Source organism: Coregonus clupeaformis, chromosome 17 (assembly GCF_020615455.1).
Source record: "Coregonus clupeaformis isolate EN_2021a chromosome 17, ASM2061545v1, whole genome shotgun sequence".
In the NCBI taxonomy this organism is placed as follows: Eukaryota; Metazoa; Chordata; class Actinopteri; order Salmoniformes; family Salmonidae; genus Coregonus; species Coregonus clupeaformis.
This window is the reverse complement of record NC_059208.1, coordinates 21,232,734-21,254,711: the sequence shown is the minus strand read 5'-3', so window position 1 is coordinate 21,254,711 and position 21,978 is coordinate 21,232,734. Positions and strand designations below refer to the sequence as shown.

General features: G+C 44.2%; 1 protein-coding gene across 1 annotated transcript in view; it reads right to left on the bottom strand.

The window, feature by feature from the left end:
- LOC121586073 (collagen alpha-1(XIV) chain-like) overlaps positions 1-12,201 on the bottom strand; it is a 235,092-nt gene extending 222,891 nt beyond the window's left edge. Inside the window, exons 1-3 of the mRNA XM_041902529.2 lie at positions 11,783-12,201; positions 9,342-9,460; positions 1,942-2,058 (exon numbers count right to left, since the gene is read on the bottom strand). Of these exons, the coding sequence (XP_041758463.2) occupies positions 1,942-2,058; positions 9,342-9,432 (208 nt within the window). The 5' untranslated portion in view covers positions 9,433-9,460; positions 11,783-12,201. The remainder of the gene's footprint in view (positions 1-1,941; positions 2,059-9,341; positions 9,461-11,782) is intronic.
- Between the last annotated feature and the right edge of the window lie 9,777 nt (positions 12,202-21,978).

The following is a 21,978-nucleotide window of genomic DNA, read 5'->3' as shown; positions in this document are numbered from 1 at the left end:
GACTGATACAGCACGGGACCAGACTGATACAGCACGGGACCAGATTGATACAGCATGGGACCAGACTGATACAGCATGGGGCCAGACTGATACAGCATGGGACCAAACTGATACAGCATGGGACCAGATTGATACAGCATGGGACCAGACTGATACAGCATGGGACCAGACTGATACAGCATGGGACCAGACTGATACAGCATGGGACCAGACTGATACAGCATGGGACCAGATTGATACAGCATGGGACCAGACTGATACAGCATGGGACCAGACTGATACAACATGGGACCAGATTGATACAGCATGGGACCAGATTGATACAGCATGGGACCAGACTGATACAGCATGGGACCAGACTGATTCAGCATGGGACCAGACTGATACAGCATGGGACCAGATTGATACAGCATGGGACCAGACTGATACAGCATGGGACCAGACTGATACAGCATGGGACCAGACTGATACAACATGGGACCAGACTGATACAGCATGGGACCAGACTGATACAGCATGGGACCAGACTGATACAGCATGGGACCAGACTGATACAGCATGGGACCAGACTGATACAGCATGGGACCAGACTGATACAGCATGGGACCAGATTGATACAGCATGGGACCAGACTGATACAGCATGGGACCAGACTGATACAGCATGGGACCAGACTGATACAGCATGGGACCAGACTGATACAGCATGGGACCAGACTGATACAGCATGGGACCAGATTGATACAGCATGGGACTAGATTGATACAGCATGGGATCAGACTGATACAGCATGGGACCAGTCTGATACAGCATGGGACCAGACTGATACAGCATGGGACCAGATTGATACAGCATGGGACCAGACTGATACAGCATGGGACCAGACTGATACAACATGGGACCAGACTGATACAGCATGGGACCAGACTGATACAGCATGGGACCAGACTGATACAACATGGGACCAGACTGATACAGCATGGGACCAGACTGATACAGTATGTGACCAGACTGATACAGCATGGGACCAGACTGATACAGCATGGGACCAGACTGATACAGCATGGGTCCAGACTGATACAGCATGGGACCAGACTGATACAGCATGGGACCAGATTGATACAGCATGGGACCAGACTGATTCAGCATGGGACCAGATTTATACAGCATGGGACCAGACTGATACAGCATGGGACCAGACTGATACAGCATGGGACCAGACTGATTCAGCATGGGACCAGACTGATACAGCATGGGACCAGATTGATACAGCATGGGACCAGACTGATACAGCATGGGTCCAGACTGATACAGCATGGGACCAGATTGATACAGCATGGGACCAGACTGATACAGCATGGGACCAGACTGATACAGCATGGGTCCAGAATGATACAGCATGGGACCAGACTGATACAGCATGGGACCAGATTGATACAGCATGGGACCAGACTGATTCAGCATGGGACCAGATTGATACAGCATGGGACCAGACTGATACAGCATGGGACCAGACTGATACAGCATGGGACCAGACTGATTCAGCATGGGACCAGACTGATACAGCATGGGACCAGACTGATACAGCATGGGACCAGATTGATACGGCATGGGACCAGACTGATACAGCATGGGACCAGACTGATACAGCATGGGACCAGATTGATACAGCATGGGACCAGACTGATACAGCATGGGACCAGACTGATACAGCATGGGACCAGATTGATACAGCATGGGACCAGATTGATACAGCATGGGACCAGACTGATACAGCATGGGACCAGACTGATACAGCATGGGACCAGACTGATACAGCATGGGTCCAGACTGATACAGCATGGGACCAGACTGATACAGAGGTTCTACTATTCTGGACTAAATACATTAGAATGCATACATCAACTAAAGGCATGCATAGATAGATGATTAGAAATCTTACCTGGTTCACTGTTGTATAAAACTCTATAGCCGTCAACGTTCCCTTTTGGCTCTTTCCACGATACATGTAATTTGCTCGTACCCAGCACTTTAAAACGTAATCTTCTGGGAGCCGGAACTGAAACAGAACAACAACAGATTATCATTAATACTGACTCATTCAGTTACAGTTTGTGTATTGATGATGAATATGTTGAATACAGACTTTGTCCCAAATGGCACCCTATTCCCTACATAGTGCACTACTTTTGACCAGGGCCCATAGGGCTCTGATTAAAAGTAGTGCGCCATAGAGGGAATAGGGTGCCATTTGGGATGCAGATACAATCCCCAGCAGGAGTTAGTGCCACTACAGTGCTACACATCAGCCAGGTTAATCACACACAGACATTGAACAGATGTCCACAAAGACAACCCATTCTGGTATAACACAATAACATATTGGAAAACATATTTGATAACATATTGTTGTCCAATAACATATTGTTGTCCAATAACATATTGGTGTCCAACACAATATTGTTGTAGAATAACATATTGTTGTCTAATAACATATTGTTGTCCAATAACATATTGTTGTCCAATAACATATTGTTGTCCATAACATATTGTTGTAGAATAACATATTGTTGTCTAATAACATATTGTTGTCTAATAACATATTGTTGTCTAATAACATATTGTTGTCCAATAACATATTGTTGTCCAATAACATATTGTTGTATAATAACATATAGTTGTCTAATAACATATTTTTGTCCAATAACATATTGCACAACAAACAGTTACACATAAAGAGGGTTGTTAAATGTCAGTCACATTCTCTTACTTTTTGAGACAGTAAGGGATGGGCCTTTTTATAGCCTGAAATCCCAACTGCTAATAAAATAATGGTGAAACAGAGCAAATCAGTTGGGATTCCAGGCTAGCGTTTCTAAGTCGATGACAGCATCGACATTTCCTATCAGAAAGACATGTGCTGCAGACTGTTAAGAGTCAGTAAATGTTTAATCTATATCTCCCAGTTGATGGAGAATCAATCAGCTTCACCTGCTGTCCCAATGTAAAGAACAGTCAGTGGAAGACATTCTCTTAGGATTACGTTAGTGCAGCTAGGCTATAGCTTGATATTTATGCAATCTGGCATTTCTATACGCAGGCTGCTATGAGGAAGAGAATGTGACTTTTTTCAGTAACACTCCACACCAAATTTCTCTTACTTCTTAGTACCATGTAACAGCACTGTGTTGCTTGTAGCCAATAAGAACAACCAAATGTAAAGTGATACTCTTTTCCCCAACTATCGACAGACATTATTCCAGTAGTATTGTGAAATACTACTATCTGAGATTGACGCAGAACTATTTATACGATTGGTGCATAGCACATTCACCATTCAATTGTTCTACTGTACATTCTATGTTAGTTGAACTACAAACTAGTCACCAGAACAACACTACTACATTCCCACCTTTTGAGTTGAAGAGACAAGGAGAGGTTGAGGAGACAATGAGAAGTTGCGGTGACAAGGAGATGTTGCGGTGACAAGGAGAAGTTGAGGAGAGAAGGAGAAGTTGAGGAGACAAGGAGTGGTTAAGGAGACAAGGAGAAGTTGAGGAGACAAGGAGAGGTTGAGGAGACAAGGAGAAGTTGAGGAGACAAGGAGAAGTTGAGGAGACAAGGAGAAGTTGAGGAGACAAGGAGAAGTTGAGGAGACAAGGAGAAGTTGAGGAGACAAGGAGTGGTTAAGGAGACAAGGAGAAGTTGAGGAGAAAAGGAGTGGTTGAGGAGACAAGGAGAAGTTGAGGAGACAAGGAGAAGTTGAGGAGACAAGGAGAAGTTGAGGAGACAATTAGAAGTTGAGGAGACAAGGGGGGGTTGAGGAGACAAGGAGAAGTTGAGGAGACAAGGAGAGTTGAGGAGACAATGAGAAGTTGAGGAGACAAGGAGAGGTTGAGGAGACAAGGAGAAGTTGAGGAGACAAGGAGTAGTTGAGAAGACAAAGCTCTATGACCAGGCCAACAAACACAGTGGTGTTTGTTCCTCCTTGCAAGGAGTAGAATGGGTACCAATGTAATCTTTACATGCCTATAAATCTATAAATCTACTACATTATCTACCATACAGGGACTTGAAGCTGGTTATTAGGGGGAATATAGGCATGTAAAGTTATATACAATCTGGCACAAGCTATTAATAAATAATGAAGGATAGAGAGAAACGTTTAGGTCAGAGAAATAGATGTAGATGAATATGATCACTAACCTGATATGAACTCATTTGGGGATTGTTTCTGTGTTGAGTAAATATATCCTATAAACCTGATATGAACTCATCTGGGGATTGTTTCTGTGTTGAGTAAATATCTCCTATAAACCTGATATGAACTCATCTGGGGATTGTTTCTGTGTTGAGTAAATATCTCCTATAAACCTGATAGGAACTCATCTGGGGATTGTTTCTGTGTTGAGTAAATATCTCCTATAAACCTGATAGGAACTCATCTGGGGATTGTTTCTGTGTTGAGTAAATATCTCCTATAAACCTGATAGGAACTCATCTGGGGATTGTTTCTGTGTTGAGTAAATATCTCCTATAAACCTGATAGGAACTCATCTGGGGATTGTTTCTGTGTTGAGTAAATATCTCCTATAAACTTGATAGGGACTCATCTGGGGATTGTTTCTGTGTTGAGTAAATATCTCCTATAAACCTGAGACAAACTCATCCGGGGGTTGTTTCTTCTGAAATTCCTGTTCAGTCCATAACCTGAACATATGCTGTGATCTGTAGTGTTTTTATCTAACCGTGTGTAAAACGTAGGTTTGTGATGAATAGAGACATTTGGTGACACCTTAAACAGTTATACAGGTCTAAAACACCACCTGGGAAACATAAATGCCAATTAAATAATGTGTCACGCCCTGACTCAGGGGACTCTTATATGTTGAGTCAGGGTGTGTATATTCTATGTTGTATTTTCTATGTTTGTGTTCTAGTATGTATAGATCTATGTTGGCCGGTGTGGTTCCCAATCAGAGGCAGCTGTCGCTTGTTGTCTCTGATTGGGGATCATACTTAGGCAGCCTATGGGCACTAGTTAGTTGTGGGATCTTGTTCTGTGAGTAGGCTTGTTTTGTGTTCAGCCTTAGGACTTCACATTTCGTTTGTTTGTTGTTTTGTTGTGTGTTTATCGGTAAATAAACATGTATGCATATCACGCTGCGCCTTGGTCTGACCCGTCCTTAAACGAACGTGACATAATGAATGGATACTAGATGTGAATTTAATGTGACTGCCTGTCCAGAAGTAGCTACAAATTCCTAACTTCCCATCTTTAAGTACTTTCCATTTGTACTGTCTGACTGACTCACTGCACATTAATTGAGTTGACGGAGGATAAGATCTACTTTATTAGTCCAGATGGGCATTCATCTTCTGCTTTTATCAACCCCCCGATATACACATATGGTCAGAGAGGCTGGAGCAGGGGTTAAGTTCCTGTCAAGGGAACATCGGCAGTAGGTGGCACCTGAGATATGGTTGCCGGCTCACTCCCCGACAGATCCCCCCGAGTGCATGGGAGTGTCTGTCAGCCTGACTCAACCGTACATGAGATCTGAATAATGTATCGGAGCATATAACCTCCATTTGCTCTGTGTGAGGATGAGGGTGTGGAGGATTCCTAGAGGAACAGTGAAACACTATTGTGAGTTAGGAGTTGAGGCTTCCACTGATGAGCACAGTAGCTGTGAGAGGGATTCCTTCATGATGTGTTGCATTTCATTATTCCACTCTTGGCTATCAGCATGTCATTACTATCAGCATGTCATTATTCCACCCTTGGCTATCAGCATGTCATTATTCCACCCTTGGCTATCAGCATGTTATTATTCCACCCTTGGCTATCAGCATGTTATTATTCCCTAGCATCCTCTCACTTCTCAATGATGAAACACAAAATGACTCCATGCCAGTTACATCAGAACAGCCAACGCTTCAACAAGCAGCCCTTTCAAGTGGTTTTATCTCTCCTCTCATCCCCCTCTCCTCTCATCCCCCTCTCCTCTCCTCTCATCCCCCTCTCCTCTCATCCCTCTCTCCTCTCATCCCCCTCTCATCCCTCTCTCCTCTCATCCCTCTCTCCTCTCATCCCCCTCTCCTCTCATCCCCCTCTCCTCTCATCCCTCTCTCCTCTCCTCTCATCCCTCTCTCCTCTCATCCCCCTCTCCTCTCATCCCCCTCTCCTCTCATCCCTCTCCTCTCCTCTCCCTCTCATCCCCCTCTCCTCTCATCCCCCCCTCCTCTCCTCTCTCTCCTCTCCTCTCATCCCTCTCTCCTCTCATCCCTCTCTCCTCTCATCCCCCTCTCCCCCCTCTCTCCTCTCATCCCCCTCTCCTCTCATCCCTCTCTCCTCTCATCCCTCTCTCCTCTCATCCCTCTCTCCTCTCATCCCTCTCTCCTCTCATCCCCCTCTCCTCTCTCTCCCATCTCATCCCCCTCTCCTCTCATCCCCCTCTCCTCTCCTCTCATCCCTCTCTCCCTCTCATCCCTCTCTCCTCTCATCCCCTCTCTCCTCTCTCCTCTCATCCCTCTCTCCTCTCATCCCTCTCTCCTCTCATCCCCCTCTCCTCTCATCCCCCTCTCCTCTCATCCCCTCTCCTCTCATCCCTCTCTCCTCTCATCCCTCTCTCCTCTCATCCCCCCTCCTCTCATCCCCCTCTCCCCTCATCCATGTGAGGAGCCTTCTGCTGTGGCAGATAGCACTTACCCCTGAATCCACTGAGCCCTTTATCTATCGCATGTCTGTCTGTCTGTCTGTCTGTCTGTCTGTCTGTCTGTCTGTGTTCCCTCTCTCTGCACACTGCTCACCTACCTGACAAAGGCCTAGCTTAATCTCTTTTGAACATGTATCTGTTACCAACATGGTGTGGAAATCCCTGCTGAGGGTATTTAAATATTAAGACTCTGTTCTGCTAGTCCTCGATCACACCATGTGGAGAATGAGGCTACAGTATACATTCGGTGCCGTTCAGTCAAAGTTGGTTAAGAGTACTGTCATGTTAAATACTACAAATGTGGGGATTAGAGAAGAGATGTTGGCCAAGAGTTGTTTGGATCAAATGTGAATTAGGTTTACATAGAATTTCAATTTAATCTTCATTCTACGCATCTAGGCCTATATGAAACCCCAGACATGGATTTAAAATAAACATGAACACAGTAGCATTAACAACACAGGCCATTACGACCACTCTACGCTCATAGAAAAAAAGGTGCTATTTACATTTTAGCAGACGCTCTTATCCAGAGCGACTTACAGGGGCAATTAGGGTTAAGTGCCTTGCTCAAGGGCACATCTACAGATTTTTCACCTAGTCGGCTCAGGGATTAGAACCAGCGACCTTTTGGTTACTGACACAACGCTCTTAACCACTAAGCTACCTGCCACCCCTATCTAGAACCTAAAAGGGTTCTTCGGCTGTCCCCATAGGATAACCCTTTGAAGAACCCTTTTTGGTTCCAGGTAAACCTTTTTGGCTTCTATGTAGAACCTTTTCCGCAGAGGGTTCTACATGGAACCCAAAAGGGTGCTTCTATGGGGACAGCAGAAGAACCATTTTGGAACCTCTTATTCTAAGCGTGTACTCTACTGTGTTCGGTTTTATTGAACTGTTTTTCTGACACTCTAATCAGCATCTCTCCCTACACATACAAATTCAACAATCTAGATTTTAACACGCTCAAATGAAACGCCTTGTTTTTCTAATTAGGTAACTAAAACCTAATCTGATGCCATTTGGCGTACAGCACGGAGCTAACCCATACAGACAGACATTAACGAAGGACTCTGTCATATGAAGCAGCTTCAGCATGACACCAGAGCCTGACTAGACAACACACTGTGGTGCCAAGGACAGATAAAGATGTAGCTAGCACGTGTTGTAGAATCAAGTTGTGTCCAGTGTCCACGTACAATAGGAGAGGAAAGACAGTGTTGACTGGTGGTTCAAATTACCGAAATCACTTATTTTGCAACAAATGGCACTCCCAGCCTGGGAGGCCCTCCCAATGTATTATATATACAGAAAATGGTAAGGGGCCTATCTTCACCCGAGCAGAGAGCCGTGGGGGAGAGACCTGCAGGCCTGATACACATTATATATACACCCTCCACAGACAGGAGCCAGTAATCCCCCTGACCACCCATCTTCACACCAGATCTGGGTTCAAATAGTATTTGTTAATGGTTTAATTGAGCTTTGCCTGGAGTGCCAGATGGGCGGGGATTACACTCTTGGGAGTTGGGACTATCCCATTGGTTCCACTGCGCCAGGCAAGCTTATTGAACATACCAAGTATTTGAAAGAAAACAAATACTAATCGAACCCAGGTCTGCTCCACACCAGTCCACAGAGCCGGCTCTCCCACACCAGATGCTTTACTTTGCCTGCGTCCCGAATGGCACCCTATTCCCTATATAGTGCACTACTTTTGACCAGAGCCCTATGAGCCCTGGTCAAAAGTAGTGCACTACATATAGGGCCCTGGTCAAAAGTAGTGCACTACATAGGTAATAGGGTGCCATTTGGGACGTAGGTGTTACTTCTGGCCATCGGGATCTCTTCACTCCAAGGCCTGGAAGGAATGTTGAGCTGATCTGCGTCCAAGCAGCACACAGCCAGGACAATTAAATGTTGACGTCTCCCTGGAGGACGTTATCATACGATCCCCCTCTGATAGGATCCTGAATGTTTTCCCTCTCTGATCCGCTCACAGCAGACCTGGGTTCACATACTCCTCGAAATCTTTCAACTATTTGAGGGGTTTGACTGTTTGCCTGGAGTGCCAGATGGGTTGGGTTTGAGGGTTTGCAATTAAGCACAGATAAAAAGTATTTGAAACAATTGCGAATAGTATTCAAACCCAGTTTGTCTCCAAGACCAGAGCAGACAAGACCAGACCAAACCAGACCACCTCCACAGGATTTTTCCATTGACCACAGGTGGAGGTTGTTCCATGATAGATGATTGATTAAACAATCATCTTGAGGATATCAAGTTGGCAGCCCAGCTAAGCATGATAGCAATCAGAGGTGCTTCTGTGACTGAGCCTTATATCTCATTATAAGGCTTGGTTTATGCGGCTTGTATAAATGTATATGATTATGCTCAAATAATATTATTTACAAAACACATGAAAAAGCATAACAAACACAAAACAAGAATCAATTTGGTTTAGTTGACTGTAAAACAAAGACATGCTGTGGGGGTGAAATGGCATGTCGACATACAGTTAGAGATGAAATGGGACCAAATCTGTACATCAAATGAGGAACAGACAGAGGAGACCACCGACGGAAGCATTTGGTTAATCATCCAGTCACAGTGTAGTCCTTACCTTGACCCTGGGCAGGAGCTGGGAAATGTACAGCCAACACCAGGAAGAGCAGAGGACACCACGTCCTTATTGGGAGTCCTACAACCAGCATCCTTACAACTGTGATGCTCCCTCTGCACCTAGCGGGCAGAGGAGGAATGAGGCAGACTATTTAGCGCTGCCTGACTGCCTGACACAGCTACAGGCTTTGGAGAGCGGTAAAAAGTATTTAGCATAGGATCAGATGTAGGGTGCATAGTAAGGTACCCAGCAGTAGAAAGAGGTTTTAGGAATAATGATACATTAGAGAGAGAGAGAGAGAGAGAGAGAGAGAGAGAGAGAGAGAGAGAGAGAGAGAGAGAGAGAGAGAGAGAGAGAGAGAGAGAGAGAGAGAGAGAGAGAGAGAGAGAGAGAGAGAGAGAGAGAGAGAGAGAGAGAGAGAGAGAGAGAGAGAGAGAGAGAGAGAGAGAGAGAGAGAGAGAGAGAGGGGAGAGAGAGGGAGAGAGAGAGAGAGAGAGAGAGAGAGAGAGAGAGGAGAGAGAGAGAGAGAGAGAGAGAGAGAGAGAGAGAGAGAGAGAGAGAGAGAGAGAGAGAGAGAGAGAGAGAGAGAGAGGGAGAGAGAGAGAGAGAGAGAGAGAGAGAGAGGGGGAGAGAGAGGGAGAGAGAGAGAGAGAGAGAGAGAGAGAGAGAGAGAGAGAGAGAGAGAGAGAGAGAGAGAGAGAGAGAGAGAGAGCAGTGTGGAGGGCCAGCCTGTCTCAAGTGGGGGGAGGAAGAAGGGAGTAAGGGAAAAGGGGAAGAAGACAGTCACTTTGAGAATGGGAAGCTGGAAACAGAACAGTAGAGGACTTTGTTACATTTTGACGGACAGGCCCAAGAGAACATTTCCTGAGTGCCATTGTTGACATTGAGAACAAGCAGAGCTCGACTTGTCTGTCACTCATCATTAAGGCTTTGAATAGACAGGCAGAGTGTAACAGCAGCACAGGAATGGAGGAGGCGAATACAGTACTGCCAAATGGGACTACTGTAGGGGAGAGGCTAAACATTATGAGCTTTACTCACTTATGTTATTTGTTTTCTATGAATATACTCAATGTATAATGTATATTCATTATATTCAAACAGCATTGATGATGAAAATATATTTCCAATCAACATCCCTGGAAATATAATTGAATAAAGTGCCAACATGTGTCTTTAGATCAATATAAGTGAATAAAGTGTCAAAATGTGTCTTTAGATGCAGAGATACAGTACATCATAAACCTGGCATCTGTGTCCATCAAACTAAGCCTGGACATTGACTTCATGACAGAGATATGAAAAATGTATGCACTCACTAACTGTAAGTCGCTCTGGATAAGAGCGTCTGCTAAATGACTAAAAATGTAAATGTGATATAATTTAGACCTTTAACTATTTATAGAAGCAAAAGCATAAAATGTTTTATTCAAAACCATTCTTCGCTATACTTATGCAATACAATTGAACACAATTTAATTTAATTTAATTTAATACAAAACAAGAAAATATCTAAAAACCCACTGGGCACAGACGACATTTCAACTTGATTTACATTTCTTTGAGTTGTCAACGTGAAATCAACACAAAATGTCATCATGTCATTGGATTTAGGTCAAAAGTTGGGTGAAAAAAAAGGACCGTTTTTTTTTTTACAGTTTGATGACAGTTTCCCACATTGTTTCAATGTCACCGCATATAATTTTTTTGTTTAAATGACGTGGAAACAACGTTGATTCAACCAGTTTGTGCCCAGTGGGAAGTAACTATTTGCTGACAAACATTGGATGTTTTTTTCCCTACTTGTAAACCCTTATGGCCAATTATTCTTCAAAAGATTAAGTATACACGAATCAGCACATTGATTTTAAAGCGGAAACTGCTGATGAAACTCCTGAAGTAGTAATCCCTAAACGCAGTCAAATCAAAAGAAGCCTCAGCAATCTGAAATCTGTAGCGTCCACATCAATAGAAGATGAGATAGAGACAAGTAACACCTTGTCGCCCTGGAAACAAATGGAAAATAGACATGTCGGTTTTTTTTTTGTATTTTCACTGAAATTCCATGAAGAGTATAATAATGATTGTTAGCAATACATAAAAATTAATTCTGACTCGATTTATAGGCATACATTTCTTTTTTGGAATGGCTTACTCCAGTTGTGCAACTCATACATTTTCCCTACGCCAAAGATGGAGTGCCTACTTCAAAAGTTAATTGTTAACTTGTGGACCCGACAGGAAACTGATGAGAAGATTGCACACAAGTTTAGTTTAATTCTAGAACTTTCAATTCGTTTACAATTAATTTGGTAATTGATCAGTATACTTGATCAAGTCAACCTATCCAATTGATTGCCTTTGATAAATTGCCTCATATTAAATATAAGCTAAGCACTCCAAACAAATTCCATACTGAATGAATGAAATCCATAACTCACAAATCATCAAATCCTAAACGCTCCTATTCCCCGCGGGTCCTCTCAATCCCCAGAGTGTCTGTCTGTCTGTCTCCCTTGTCTGTCTCACGCTCTCTCAGGCTCCTATTCCGTCAGTCAGTACAGACTAAAACTGGGGGTGGGTGTTTCTTGCGTCGTTCTTCACCTATCCCTTCGGCTACTCATCCACCTCTCCTTCTGTCTCTCCTTCCTTCACCTCATTTCATCCTGTGGACGGACGGAAGAGGGAAATAAAAAAAATGCGACCAATTGCTGCTGCGCAGAAGGACGGAGCGAAACTGGAAGGTGGAATTCGACCAACCCCTCAGGCACTTTTCCTCGACAAGACTTGTCAAGGAAACGACTTGTAACTGAATCTAGGTTTTACCACTCAGGGAATGGTCATTTAGCTCTATCGTTAGTTTTCACAGCATAGTTATGTCTGACACCGACTGGATTGGAACTGTGGAAGCTGAGCAGGTGCTTCGGCAAATTCTGGTGCGCGCGCTCTGGTGCTGCGAGGGTGTGAACGCACCAAGTGACTATATATTTGAAAATGACATCTACACTAAGTTGTTCCTGAATGACTGTTGCGTAATATCTAATGAACTTTCGCAAATTCCCTTGGAATAGGGGCTTATTTTAATTGACTCGTCTTTTGGGACATCGGAATTTGAAACGTGGGAAATAGTGAATTGTGCAGCATTGCATGCATTGCGGCTCTGCTATAGAGTACACTCCACACCAGGTGTACCTTAGCGATCCATGCCCCTCCTCCTCTTTCCCTCACCACCTCCCATCCCATCATCCAGAGGCCATCCCGAATGGCACCCTATTCCCTATATATAGTGCACTACTTTTGACCATAGCCAAAAGAGCACACTTTTCCCTATATAGTGCACTACTTTTGACCAGAACCAAAAGAGCACATTTTTCCCTATATAGTTCACTACTCTGGTCAAAAGTAAAGTAGTGCACTAAATAGGGAACAGGGTGTCATTTGGGATGCACACTGTAATGATGTGTGGTAGTGTCTGTCCTCCTAACACCTCTCCCATCCCAGCCGCTCCCAGAGAGAGAGGGAAACCAAGACCCTCCCAGCTGCTCCCAGAGAGAGAGGGAAACCAGACCCTCCCAGCCGCTCCCAGAGAGAGACGGAAACCAAGACCCTCCCAGCCGCTCCCAGAGAGAGAGGGAAACCAAGACCCTCCCAGCCGCTCCCAGAGAGAGAGGGAAACCAGACCCTCCCAGCCGCTCCCAGAGAGAGAGGGAAACCAGACCCTCCCAGCCGCTCCCAGAGAGAGACGGAAACCAAGACCCTCCCAGCCGCTCCCATTGAGAGAGGGAAACCAAGGCCCTCCCAGCCGCTCCCAGAGAGAGAGGGAAACCAGACCCTCCCAGCTGCTCCCAGAGAGAGACGGAAACCAGACCCTCCCAGCCGCTCCCAGAGAGAGACGGAAACCAGACCCTCCCAGCCGCTCCCAGAGAGAGAGGGAAACCAGATGGTATGACAGTCCCAATGGTGCTTGTCACCTCATCTATCTTTGACTAGGCTGGGAGCATCCAATGGCTGCTGGGTTGTGTGTGTGTTCTTGGGCCGTCTCTTTTCTCCGTGTATATCAATGATGTCGCTCTTGCTGCTGGTGACTCTCAGATCCACCTCTACGCAGACGACACCATTTTGTATACATCTGGCCCTTCATTGGACACTGTGTTAACAAACCTCCAAACGAGCTTCAATGCCATACAACACTCCTTCAGTAGCCTCCAACTGCTCTTAAACACTAGTAAAACTAAATGCATGCTCTTCAATCGAACGCTGCTGGCACCCGCCCACCCGACTAGAATCACTACTCTCGACGGGTCTGACCTAGAGTATGTGGAAAACTACAAATACCTAGGTGTCTGGTTAAACTCTCCTTCCAGACTCACATTAAGAATCTCCAATCCAAAGTTAAATCTAGAATCAGCTTCCTATTTCGCAACAAAGCCTCCTTCACTCATGCTGCCAAACATGCCCTCGTAAAACTGACTATCCTACCGATCCTTGACTTCGGCGATGTCATTTACAAAATAGCCTCCAACACTCTACTCAGCAAATTGGATGTAGTCTATCACAGTGCCATCCGTTTTGTCTCCAAAGCCCCATACACTACCCACCACTGTGACCTGTACGCTCTTGTTGGCTGGTCCTCACTACATGTTCGTCGTCAAACCCACTGGCTCCAGGCCATCTATAAATTACTGCTAGGCAAATCCCGCCTTATCTTAGCTCATTGGTCACCATAGCAGCACCCACCCGTAGTCTGCGCTCCAGCAGGTATATCTCACTGGTCATCCCCAAAGCCAACACCTCCTTTGGCCGCCATTCCTTCCAGTTCTCTGCTGCCAATGACTGGAACGAATTGCAAAAATCTCTGAAGCTGGAGACTCTTATCTCCCTCACTAACTTTAAGCATCAGTTGTCAGAGCACCTTACCGATCACTGCACCTGTACACAGCCCATCTGAAATTAGCCCACCCAACTACCTCATCCCTATATTGTTATTTATTTTGCTCTTTTGCACCCCAGTATCTCTATTTGCACATAATCTCTTGCACATCTAGCATTCCAGTGTTAATACTAATTTTAATTATTTTGCACTATAGCCTATTTATTGCCTTACCTCCATAACTTGCTACATTCGCACACACTGTATATATATTTTCTGTTGTATTTTTTTACTTTATGTGTTTTGTTTTACCCCATATGTAACTCTGTGTTGTTGTTTTATCGCACTGCTTTGCTTTATGACATGTACAAATGCAGGGTCCCATCCAACTTATACAACATGACCAGTCGACCACCATAGCAGTAATCACAGCCAGGTAGCTTCAAACAGAACTGGAGCGTTTGAGGTTTGAAAGAATCTGTGTGAAGTTTGTCCTGGCCTGTTCTACAACAGGTCTCTGTCTGCCGTATCCAAGCCCTGCACTGTCTGAACAACAGATCTCTGTCTGCCATATCCAAGCCCTGCACTGCCTGAACAACAGATCTCTGTCTGCCATATCCAAGCCCTGCACTGCCTGAACAACAGATCTCTGTCTGCCATATCCAAGCCCTGCACTGCTTGAACAACATATATCTGTCTGCTATATACAAGCCCTGCTCTACACATTAGACATGGTTCCTTATATATCTCCTGGTCCCTCTACACATTAGACATGGTTCCTTATATATCTCCTGGTCCCTCTACACATTAGACATGGTTCCTTATATATCTCCTGGTCCCTCTACACATTAGACATGGTTCCTTATATATCTCCTGGTCCCTCTACACATTAGACATGGTTCCTTATATATCTCCTGGTCCCTCTAACATTAGACATGGTTCCTTATATATCTCCTGGTCCCTCTACACATTAGACATGGTTCCTTATATATCTCCTGGTCCCTCTACACATTAGACATGGTTCCTTATATATCTCCTGGGCCCTCTACACATTAGACATGGTTCCTTATATATCTCCTGGGCCCTCTACACATTAGACATGGTTCCTTATATATCTCCTGGGCCCTCTACACATTAGACATGGTTCCTTATATATCTCCTGGGCCCTCTACACATTAGACATGGTTCCTTATATATCTCCTGGGCCCTCTACACATTAGACATGGTTCCTTATATATCTCCTGGTCCCTCTACACATTAGACATGGTTCCTTATATATCTCCTGGTCCCTCTACACATTAGACATGGTTCCTTATATATCTCCTGGGCCCTCTACACATTAGACATGGTTCCTTATATATCTCCTGGTCCCTCTACACATTAGACATGGTTCCTTATATATCTCCTGGTCCCTCTACACATTAGACATGGTTCCTTATATATCTCCTGGTCCCTCTACACATTAGACATGGTTCCTTATATATCTCCTGGGCCCTCTACACATTAGACATGGTTCCCTTATATATATCCTGGTCCCTCTACACATTAGACATGGTTCCTTATATATCTCCTGGGCCCTCTACACATTAGACATGGTTCCTTATATATCTCCTGGTCCCTCTACACATTAGACATGGTTCCTTATATATCTCCTGGGCCCTCTACACATTAGACATGGTTCCTTATATATCTCCTGGTCCCTCTACACATTAGACATGGTTCCTTATATATCTCCTGGTCCCTCTACACATTAGACATGGTTCCTTATATATCTCCTGGGCCCTCTACACATTAGACATGGTTCCTTATATATCTCCTGGTCCCTCTACACATTAGACATGGTTCCTTATATATCTCCTGGGCCCTCTACACATTAGACATGGTTCCTTATATATCTCCTGGTCCCTCTACACATTAGACATGGTTCCTTATATATCTCCTGGTCCCTCTACACATTAGACATGGTTCCTTATATATCTCCTGGTCCCTCTACACATTAGACATGGTTCCTTATATATCTCCTGGTCCCTCTACACATTAGACATGGTTCCTTATATATCTCCTGGGCCCTCTACACATTAGACATGGTTCCTTATATATCTCCTGGGCCCTCTACACATTAGACATGGTTCCCTTATATATCTCCTGGGCCCTCTACACATTAGACATGGTTCCTTATATATCTCCTGGTCCCTCTACACATTAGACATGGTTCCTTATATATCTCCTGGTCCCTCTACACATTAGACATGGTTCCTTATATATCTCCTGGTCCCTCTACACATTAGACATGGTTCCTTATATATCTCCTGGGCCCTCTACACATTAGACATGGTTCCTTATATATCTCCTGGGCCCTCTACACATTAGACATGGTTCCTTATATATCTCCTGGTCCCTCTACACATGATTCCCTGTTCTGGACTACTGTACATGCAGCACAACATTACAGACTCCAACGAGAATAGCCCACCAATTGTTTACTTTCTGAATAAATAGTATGCGAAAGTGAGACATTTCTCTACCTTTCTAAGTAATGTTTTATTGAAAAGCTTTCCTTATGAGTATGAGTGGCTGTGATCTTTAACCTTTGGCCCAAAGTACCCAATCACATTTCAACAAGCTAAGCATTAATGAAGTGTATGAGTTTGAGTCTGTCTCCAAGCAACACAAAAACAACAATCACCAACAAATCAGCATTGTTCAGAACAAATAGAGAAACTTTAATCTCTCTCTCTCTCTCTCTCTCTCTCTCTCTCTCTCTCTCTCTCTCTCTCTCTCTCTCTCTCTCTCTCTCTCTCTCTCTCTCTCTCTCTCTCTCTCTCTCTCTCTCTCTCTCTCTCTCTCTCTCAGTGCCTCCTTTCGTTCAGTTCCCAGCGGACCCTGAGTGACAACAGATCTTGGATGAATAAATGCATTCATTTTGAGTCCCAAATGGCACCATATTCCCTACACATTGCACTACGTTTGACCAGAGCCCTAAAAGTAGTGCACTATGTAGGGAATAGGGTGCCATTTGGGACTCAGCCTTAGAGTTGCTCCGGAGTTCATTGAGCCTCAACCATATGGTTCGCTCTCCGTCATAGAGAATTTAAGGTCATTGGGATTCAACAGTCTGTTTAGCTACCGCAGGCTATTCTGATTTCTTATTCAAACTACTGTTCTGTAGCATCGGAAAAAAAACTATAAAACTGCATGTTACAATAAAACTGAATGTAAAGTGTGAGATGTTTGTGTTGGAAATGTGTGACGAACAATAACTTCAATATTTGACATGAACGCACAAACACACACACACACACACACACACACAAACACTTGGATGCACACACACTCACACACTCCCTTCTTGTCCTCATTTCCAGATAGCTTTCTGTCTTATTGTCAGATTATTACGTCACATCGTTGTCTCACCTCTGACCTGAAAGGGTTTTAAAAATGAGGGATTGTCATGCTGGATCCCACTGGGTTACATACAGTATGAGCCGTGGTCAAAAGTAGTGCACTATATAGGGAATAGAGTGCAATTTGGGATGTAGCCAGTGTCCATCTCCTGTCCTCTTCTTCAGGGAAGGTTGTAGGACCAGTAGCAGCGTGTCCTGGGACCAGTAGCAACATGTCCTGGGGCCAGTAGCAACATGTCCTGGGACCAGTAGCAGCATGTCCTGGGACCAGTAGCAGCATGTCCTGGGTCCTGTATAGGGTCACATACCCAATTTCATTGTTTTACTATCTTTATTTAAGGGGGGAGTCACCATTGAGACCAGGGTCTCTTTCACAAGGGTTAGGGTTAGAATGTACAGGACATATTTCCATTGTCTTTTCCACCTAGAATATTGTCCTGACTGTAGTACATATACTGTATTATATTATAATGTATTGATTATGTAAACAGCTAAGCAGATCTTTGAGTCAGTACATTTCCACAGTATGGATGACGGTCACTTCAGTTCAATCAAGTGACACCTGTTTCCATTGTCAGAGTGTCTACAGCATGTCTGGAACTGCGTCCCAAATGGCACCCTATTCCCTATATACTGTAGTGCACTACTTTTGATGAGAGCCCTATGGGTCCTGGTCAAAAGTAGTGTGCCATAAAGGGAATAGGGTGCCATTTGGGACGCACCCCTGGGGCTCTGGAATGGCCAGCTCTCTCACACTCTCAGCGTCTTACGCCCAAATAACAAGCCAGGTAAAGACAGGTAATAACGATGGATTGTGGCCTTATCATTAGGTCTGGACACTACAGTCACTTAGCTCCACAACACAACCCTGATATTTGTCCTCTTGTAATTAGCTGGCTGGACCTGGGTTCAAGGGTCGGGGCTTCTTTGTGTAGCCCTCTGTGTGAGTTAGCTGCATGCATGATGTAACCAAGCAAACAACCATTGAAGTGGGGTTTAGTTTCATGAATACACCTCTTAGTTGAAGTGGAGGGTGTAAAAGAAACAGAGCTGTCTGTCAGTGTGCTCAAGTTAGTGTGACTAGTGAGGTATATCTAGAGGGGGAGCCAGCCAGTCAGTCACACCCAAACCTACAAAGGAAGCTCCCTGTAGTTTACACTTTATTGACTTCTATAGAAGAGGAGGAGGTGTATGTGTTTCAATAGGAAGACTTGGTGCTGGAGAATGCAGCTGTGTAGACACAGCTCTTGTCCAGAAACAACCCTTAGCCCAGGGGTCGGCAAAAGGAGATTTATTTTGGCCCCCCAAAGTTATTAGTAAAACAATATACAGTGGGGAAAAAAAGTATTTAGTCAGCCACCAATTGTGCAAGTTCTCCCACTTAAAAAGATGAGAGAGGCCTGTAATTTTCATCATAGGTACACGTCAACTATTATAAAAAAATGAAAAAAAAAAATCCAGAAAATCACATTGTAGGATTTTTAATGAATTTATTTGCAAATTATGGTGGAAAATAAGTATTTGGTCACCTACAAACAAGCAAGATTTCTGGCTCTCACAGACCTGTAACTTCTTCTTTAAGAGGCTCCTCTGTCCTCCACTCGTTACCTGTATTAATGGCACCTGTTTGAACTTGTTATCAGTATAAAAGACACCTGTCCACAACCTCAAACAGTCACACTCCAAACTCCACTATGGCCAAGACCAAAGAGCTGTCAAAGGACACCAGAAACAAAATTGTAGACCTGCACCAGGCTGGGAAGACTGAATCTGCAATAGGTAAGCAGCTTGGTTTGAAGAAATCAACTGTGGGAGCAATTATTAGGAAATGGAAGACATACAAGACCACTGATAATCTCCCTCGATCTGGGGCTCCACGCAAGATCTCACCCCGTGGGGTCAAAATGATCACAAGAACAGTGAGCAAAAATCCCAGAACCACACGGGGGGACCTAGTGAATGACCTGCAGAGAGCTGGGACCAAAGTAACAAAGCCTACCATCAGTAACACACTACGCCGCCAGTGACTCAAATCCTGCAGTGCCAGACGTGTCCCCCTGCTTAAGCCAGTATATGTCCAGGCCCGTCTGAAGTTTGCTAGAGTGCATTTGGATGATCCAGAAGAGGATTGGGAGAATGTCATATGGTCAGATGAAACCAAAATATAACTTTTTGGTAAAAACTCAACTCGTCGTGTTTGGAGGACAAAGAATGCTGAGTTGCATCCAAAGAACACCATACCTACTGTGAAGCATGGGGGTGGAAACATCATGCTTTGGGGCTGTTTTTCTGCAAAGGGACCAGGACGACTGATCCGTGTAAAGGAAAGAATGAATGGGGCCATGTATCGTGAGATTTTGAGTGAAAACCTCCTTCCATCAGCAAGGGCATTGAAGATGAAACGTGGCTGGGTCTTTCAGCATGACAATGATCCCAAACACACCGCCCGGGCAACGAAGGAGTGGCTTCGTAAGAAGCATTTCAAGGTCCTGGAGTGGCCTAGCCAGTCTCCAGATCTCAACCCCATAGAAAATCTTTGGAGGGAGTTGAAAGTCCGTGTTGCCCAGCGACAGCCCCAAAACCTCACTGCTCTAGAGGAGAACTGCATGGATGAATGGGCCAAAATACCAGCAACAGTGTGTGAAAACCTTGTGAAGACTTACAGAAAACGTTTGACCTGTGTCATTGCCAACAAATGGTATATAACAAAGTATTGAGAAACTTTTGTTGTTGACCAAATACTTATTTTCCACCATAATTTGCAAATAAATTCATTAAAAATCCTACAATGTGATTTTCTGGAATATTTTTTCTCATTTTGTCTGTCATAGTTGATGTGTACCTATGATGAAAATTACAGGCCTCTCTCATCTTTTTAAGTGGGAGAACTTGCACAATTGGTGACTGACTAAATACTTTTTTTCCCCACTGTATATGTATATATATATACATACATACTTTTGGTCATGTAGTATGTAGGACACATCTACTCATTCAAGGGATTGACTGACCTTCATGTCTTAAAGTAATGATGGACTGTCGTTTCTCTTTGCTTATTTGAGCTGTTCTTGCCATAATATGGACTTGGTCTTTTACCAAATAGGGCTATCTTCTGTATACCACCCAGGGGCGGTGTGTTCATTAGGGCGATATGGGCGACGCACTGCCAAACGGGAAAAGGAAGGGATTTTTTTTCTAATCAATTATATCACGGCAACAGTAGTTATCAGTGTTCTAATCTAGACGTCTGATCTGCCACTAAATGTCCAATCAGGCTAAAGTCGTGCTTCAAATGGCCCCGCCCCTTTTTGGGGGCGATTTCAGTCAGGTTGAAAATCGCCCCAGAAGTCTCTCATAGACTCTCATGTAAAATCTTTTTTTTCAAATATCAGAGCTTTCAATACAATCTCTATGGGTTCCGGGAGGGCTTGCACTTAGGCGCTTTCGTCATACGTAACATAACCATGAACGTAACTAAGAAAAGAGCGGGTAGCAGCGTCAATCAATTCACGTACTACTGTCAAGATGGCTAGCGTTCAGTGCAACTCGATTGTCTCTTTGAAAGAAGTTCCTTTTTGTCGGCGAACAAATCAAGATAAATTGGCAACGAAACAATTAGGACCTCCCAGACCAAATTTAATAATTCAACAGGTTTCTACTAAAGGGGGAAAGTCCTACACCCGAGGATTTTCCAAAAATTGGTACGAACGAAAAACCTGGCTAGCAGGCTGCGATGTAGCTAATGCAGTCTTCTGCTACCCATGCTTACTCTTTCACCCTGAAGGCGGCATGGCAGACAGCACCGCTTGGACAGCGACTGGTGTAACAGACATGCACCATCTTTCAGAAAAGATTAAGAAACATGAGCTGTCAAAGACCCACATGGATAGCTGTTTGAGATTGTCTGCTTTGGGGAGAGTGAACATTGCCACTCAACTGGATGAGGGATACAGGCTAGCTGTCCGCCGCCACAACGATGAGGTTAGCAAGAACCGCCACATCCTCAGCCGGCTAATCCAGAGTGTGAAGTTTTGCGGAGTGTTTGAGTTAGCTTTGCGAGGCAAAGATGAAACTGAGGGCTCCACCAACCCTGGTATTTTTCTTGGACTTGTCAACTTTGTGGCACAATTAGATGAGGTGTTTTATGGAAATGCATATTGTTTATGCAGTGTTGAGGAATGTGAAAGAACACCCTTGATTATTTTTACTGTGATAACTTATTTTGCTTTTGTAAGCCAACACTTTTGAGATCAGTCAATAAATGCTTCTGGTATTGACTTATATGCTGCCCCTGTCTTCATGTTGTTGCTGGACATATCTTTTTTAAAATGTGTGTAGGTCACCTAAATCATCAGAAAAATTG